The 6115-nt window shown below is 34.6% G+C and overlaps 1 protein-coding gene across 1 annotated transcript; it reads left to right on the top strand.

The window, feature by feature from the left end:
* The first annotated feature begins 278 nt into the window (after nucleotides 1-278).
* On the top strand, nucleotides 279-5905 carry LOC106316979 (plant cysteine oxidase 1-like). The gene is made up of 5 exons (XM_013754846.1): nucleotides 279-629; nucleotides 703-830; nucleotides 914-1043; nucleotides 5452-5679; nucleotides 5775-5905. The coding sequence occupies exons 1-5, from the start codon at nucleotides 473-475 to the stop codon at nucleotides 5900-5902; spliced, it is 771 nt and encodes a 256-aa protein (XP_013610300.1). The 5' UTR covers nucleotides 279-472; the 3' UTR covers nucleotides 5903-5905.
* The last annotated feature ends 210 nt before the right edge of the window (nucleotides 5906-6115 follow it).

The raw sequence follows: 6115 nt of genomic DNA, 5'->3' as shown, positions 1-6115 counted from the left end.
GAAACAGAGGAAGCAAGTAGCATGTAATTTTTTTTTGGTTCACCAAGTAGCAAGTAATATATAGTTTCATTTTGTTATGTGTGTTTATTTCCATATTTGCCCCTTTGCAAAGACCGAAACGGATAAAAAGAAAAGAATCCGCTGTTTAAAAATATGAAGACAGCCCATAGGAAAATGGCCCCTGGTTTTGTGTAACGATAATTGTTCTCTCTCCCCTTTTTTATATCTCATTCTGTCTTCTCAATCCATTTCATGATATAGGTTCTGAGTTTGATCCCGTGACAAAGTCTCTGTCTTTTGTTGGTTGGTGGGTTTTTTGAGGTTCATGGGGTTTGAAATGAAACAAGAGAAAGACGTTTTGGGATTGATCCCGAGTAAGAATCAAGGTAAGGCTAGCAGCTCTAACCCTAGTTCTGTTAAGTCGCCTCATAATTAAATCAAGAAGAAGAATAACAATAATAAGAAGAAGAAGATGGTGATGGCATGGCGCCGTAAGAAGGCTGATTCTCCGGCGGAAGGGATAACTGCGGTTCGGCGGCTGTTGCTTACTTGTAAGGAAGTGTTCTCCACTGGCGGTCCTGGAGTTGTTCCGTCTGAAGATAAAATTCAACAGCTACGAGGAGTTCTTGGTATTAACTTCTTGATATCTTGTTCTTCTTGGTTTTCCATAAAAGTTTAGATTTTTGATAATATAAAATACAGACAATATGAAACCAGAGGATGTCGGATTAGCTCCGACCATGCCGTTTTTCCGACCAATCCCCGGACCGAGAAATAGGTCTTCACCACGGATAACGTACCTGCCTCTACACGAGTGTGAACAATTTTCGGTAACTTCACTAAATACACTCTCTCTCACTTGTGTTGTCTCTTGCTTGTGATATAAGTAACAATGGTTAGGGTTTTATCGCAGATTGAGATTTTCTGTTTGCCGCCTTCTGGTGTCATTCCTCTTCATAACCATCCAGGGATGACAGTTTTTAGCAAGCTTCTCTTTGGTACAATGCACATCAAGTCGTATGATTGGGTGGTTGATGCTCCATGTAAGCTTACTTGCATTTCAAGAAAAATCATAAGCTATAAAACCTTTTGGTTATTAGTATCTTACAATAAGTCTTTGGTAGGGTTCTTAGATGTTCTAACGTAGTCACTTTTAACTATTTATCTCAAAGATATAATCCCAGTTTAGTAAAAGATTATAGGCAAGGATTAGAGCAATACTGATAATGCAGGTGTTCAACTTTTTATTCGTTTTCAACTCAAACGTAAAAACCAACTGTCAATTTCATGTACCTTAAAAGTTATTATAGATCTTATGTCAGTGCTGATGTATGCTGATTCGTATGGCTGATCTCACTTTAGGACCGACCACATACTCTATGTACGTCAGATCTTCCTACTTGTGTGGTGTGTCAACAATTTGGGATTGGTCCCTAAGGAAATAAGATTCTATGTCCCTCTGGTGATATAATTGAGTGTCGGAATGTACCCTATTCTATAGTTGCTGAATGATATACAGTTTGTTTTTTCCATTTTCACGTTTTTAATTATTAGAACACATATTCATTGGTTTGACTTTTTAAAGTAATTCGGTTATATAATACTATAAAAGTCTTGAAGTTATACATAGATTAAACGTTGTTAATTTACTTGGGATAAGATATTATATGTATTTCTCAATTCTAAAAAATTATGTATAATATTGTATTACATTATTTAAAGAATATAAAATAAGACTACATAACATAAATATATTTTTAAAATTTTCTTTGTGGATATCATTATATTGTTTGGTTATTGTATTTGATTCACATATTTACATAGATATTTGTGATAGATGAATAACTATATTTTTATTATCAGTAAATAATATATATTTATTATATAATATAAGAAACATAAAATTACTTACTAAATGGATGTGCAGATGTGTTATCTAATTCAGCTTTATAAAGTACTACTCATAGTTCATATATCATTTATGTCCATCCTATTTTTTTGTCCATCATTTCTTAAACATCTTGAAATAACTGATTCTAATTAATAATAAAACTTTTGGCTGGCAAAAAAAAATCAAATTTATCTAATTATCGCTTAAATATTTTATTAATATTGTCTAAGAAGCTTTCAAGTGATATCATAGTTTAATTTTTATTAGTTTTTTTTGTTAATTTTTAGAGTTTTTTGTATTTAAGATTTTTTTTCGATATTAAGGTTCTATTTATTTTACAGAATATATATATATATATATATATAATATTAAGCTTCTATTTCTTTCACAGAATTGATATATATATATATATGTCATAAAAATTACCATCAAATCAGTTTTACTTATTTATTATTTTGTTTTTAATGAAAATACATTTTTTTAATAATTTAATTTAAAATAAAATTATATATTAATTTGTTGTATTCTAACAATTTGATTGATTTAGTTAATTTGCTTTGGTGGATAACTTAAAAAGTTTTCATATGAATCAGGGAAAGCAAGCTTATATTGTTATATTATATTTATTTGTGTATATATAATATATATATTGCTAGTGTAATAAAGAAAGAACATTATTTTTTTTTGTAACTTCAAAAAGATACATTATTACAATTTGAAATTAACTAATAACACAAAAACAGTTTTAAAATCACTACTGCAGCCCCAACAACCATCGGCATAGCCTGTCTGTAACCACCACAAAGAAAAAAACAAACAAACCAACTTGGCATAGGAATGAAAGAGAACAAAGCATAGAAGAATCATTCTAAAATTCTTCCGCAGAACCACAGTTAGTTTTGATCCAAAAAAAAAAAACCACAGTTAGTTAGATCAATCTCCAAAAAGTTTAGGATTAACTGTGGTCACCAACATCACAGAGTGAATTTTATCCCCTGATTTCAAGAGACCCCTAAAGGTTGATGCAGTCTCATACCACAAAATAAGTACACAGTTACGTCCATATCGTGGAAACAATAAGTAGACAGTTTCAACAAATCATAAAAACAAATTCCAACAATGAACTGATCAACTATCAAGTAGTAGGTTGGAGTCATGTTCCACGCAAAAACTAACCTAAACAACACAAAATAAATCTAAACCAAGATGCTAGACTACTTGAGATCATAAATAGAAAGGACAACCTGAATCCGTGCTCTCGACTTTGTCTGCATGTTCTTGATAGTCTCCCCGGCCAATGATCACACCAACTTGCCGAAGATGGATTAGGTATCACTTAAAAATGGCCAGGCGGAACAATTACCAGGGAATACCATCATTTGGAACTTTGATCTATATTTGTTCTAGGGCCCCTCTTACAAAAAGGGCAGGTATACCTTCTCCTTCAGACTAAGATTGCAGCAGGAAAAAAAATGTTACGTCGGACAGTAAAAACAAAACTTGTCAATTAAATAGAAACAAAGATAATTTATAACCTGAGCTATAACTTCATTGATAAGCTTGCTTTCTCAATAGAAGCAAGATTCCCAATTATCTCCACCGGTCTTAATGCTGAATTTAGATCAGCCTCTGCATCCCTCCAAATTTAGATTTTGACACAACTGAGCTGAAGATTTCTTACTATCTCTCCACCTTTACCAATAAGCTTGCCAACCTGTGAAGTATGTGGAGAAAATAAATAAGTGGATATATAATCCCGTAAGATTCATTCACACAAGTGTCAAAAGAGAAAATTATACTGAACAACCTTTAAACTCGGGATTTCTATCTTGCGAGTTGTGGAATGGGTATCACCAACCTCCTTATGAGAACTGCCCCCATTAACGTCTTTACTTCTGTCGCCACCCTCTTCAAGAGACCCACCGCCGTCGGCCTCTTTAGATTACATAACAAACAGATGGAGACACGAGCCAAGACGTTGATGATGAGGATGGGAATGCTGCGGCGTCTCCTTGAAACATCTCATTAAACAGATCTTGTACCTGTTCAAAACTGTCCCCTGAATTATTCTCATGCCAAAAACAACATCTCAAATATCAAACAATCAGTCATGTCTAATAATAAACCAAAGGGAAAAACTAATGCAGAGTCTTACACTATGCAAAGTCTTACACTATGCAGAGATTCATCATGGCCGCCATCTCGTTCAAGAAATCTTCCATTCCCGTAAACCAAAAATGATTCATCACCACATAGTTCATAAAGAAGACATGTCAAGAAAGATTGCACTATCTTTTAGCAAAAAGAAAAAAATAAGAATTTACGTTTTGGTCAAGCTTTATCATCATCACTATTATAAGCTCCAACATCATACACGAACCTCTTGTTGGAGTCAGACGAAACTATGTTCCCACAACAAATAGAAAAAGAAAACCTTAATCAGACACATAAACAATACTTTTATAATAAAAAAAGTACACATATCAAGGAAATAACAGAAGATCCTCTGTATCCAATAATAAACTCTCATTTGTTTCCGTGATAAAATAATTTAGAAGACAAAGATGAAGAAAAAGAGAGTATAAGCCTCTTGGATAACCTGGAAATTTCTTCTTTACTTCATCTACACAGTTTCTTCTACAAATTTAGACAGAAGAGACATATGAGGCGGAGCTAGACAATCGATTAAGATGGGGGAGATGTAGAGTTAGCAGTAGATTCACGATTCACTACTCCATGGAAACCAAAAGGGCTATTTATGTTTCTCAGAGGAAACTGCACCGATTGAGAGATGAAGATAACCAAAAAATAGGCTTGGCATCGAAGAGGATGATAATGTTTGATCGGTACGGTGGAAGAGACACCGGATTGGCCGGTACGTTTGATCGGCTCAGCGGAGGAGGCTCCGTCAGTTCCGTTTGATTGCTTCGAGATAAAACCACCAGGAACAGTGGAACTACGGTTGGAATTCATCGCAAATTTCGATCGTGATAGCAAATTTCGATCGTGATAGTGTAGACTATCTTGAGCAAGATAGAGATATAAAGAAAATCAGAGGGAGAGATGCGAAAAGAACCCATAAATGATGGATTCATTGCACATAGATGGAGTGTTTCGTTGAGAAAATGAATCGTCCAAGAACGAAGAGAAGAGAAATCTTGTTACGGTTTCCAGAGGATGGGCTAACTGGACCTGAAAACTGAACAAAAAAAATTAAAAAATCGAAGCCCAAAATACCCAATCCCATCGGTGACATGGCGAAAACCAGCGATCCTATTGGTCGATTTTCTAGTCCGACGTGGAGGATCTCCCTGATGAAGATATTCTCCTTTTAGTTATTGTATGATCTGGGAAAACTCTATTTAGTTAAAGTCTTTTTTCTGAATGTGATAATTAGAGTATTCCGATAGCTACTATTCATATACAAGTTAGTTTTTGTCGTCCATAATATTATTTTGTTTACCAAATTCTGCAATGTTACCCCCATCAAAGCATCAATAATCTATGATCTATACCTTATCATAATGTAAACTGAAAATCACTTTTTTATTTTATCTCAGTCGCAGTGAGAGATCCGAAAACGCGGCTGGCAAAATTGAAGATGGACTCAACGTTAACCGCACCATGCAACGCCTCCATCTTGTACCCCGAAGATGGCGGGAACATGCATCGGTTCACAGCGGAAACAGCGTGTGCGGTTCTAGATGTGCTTGGCCCTCCTTACAGCAATCCAGAAGGCAGGCATTGCACTTATTTCCTAGAATTCCCTTTGGATAAGTTCTCATCAGGTCAGCTTCTTATACTTAATGAAACAACAGCTTTAACAAGTTGCATGTAATTGGGCTAGATAGATAAAAAAAGATTTATATGTGATGGCTTTCAGAGGAAGACGACGTTTTGAGAGGTCAAGTGGAGAGAGAATGTCATGCCTGGCTGCAAGAAAGAGATGATAATCCAGAGGATCGTAACGTAGTTGGAGCGTTATACGGAGGTCCAAAGGTTGAGGACTGAGGGTTTTTTATCCATTGCATTTCGAATTGTTTTTTTTTTTCCTTTTAAATTTCGTCTTCTTAGTTTAAATATTCTTCTTTGTACATAAGGAAAGGAAAGGTAATCATGAAAAAGAAAAGATCATTACTGTTTTAGCTTAAATCTTCGGTCTCTGTTCAAGTTTTTTTTCTTTCTGATAGTAACCAAAATAAAATAGACTTGATCTGAATCAGC

The sequence above is a fragment of the Brassica oleracea genome, chromosome C9, assembly GCF_000695525.1.
Source record: "Brassica oleracea var. oleracea cultivar TO1000 chromosome C9, BOL, whole genome shotgun sequence".
Classification (NCBI taxonomy): Eukaryota; Viridiplantae; Streptophyta; class Magnoliopsida; order Brassicales; family Brassicaceae; genus Brassica; species Brassica oleracea.
The sequence above is the reverse complement of the archived record's forward strand: the minus strand, read 5'-3'. Positions and strand labels throughout refer to the sequence as shown.

Bases quoted from the DNA above. Each gene is read 5' to 3' on its own strand.
- LOC106316979 (XM_013754846.1), top strand. From the start codon at position 473: ATGGTGATGGCATGGCGCCGTAAGAAGGCTGATTCTCCGGCGGAAGGG. The intron at 630-702 runs GTATTAACTTCT...TATAAAATACAG, and splicing joins ACAGCTACGAGGAGTTCTTG to ACAATATGAAACCAGAGGAT. The intron at 831-913 runs GTAACTTCACTA...GTTTTATCGCAG, and splicing joins ACGAGTGTGAACAATTTTCG to ATTGAGATTTTCTGTTTGCC.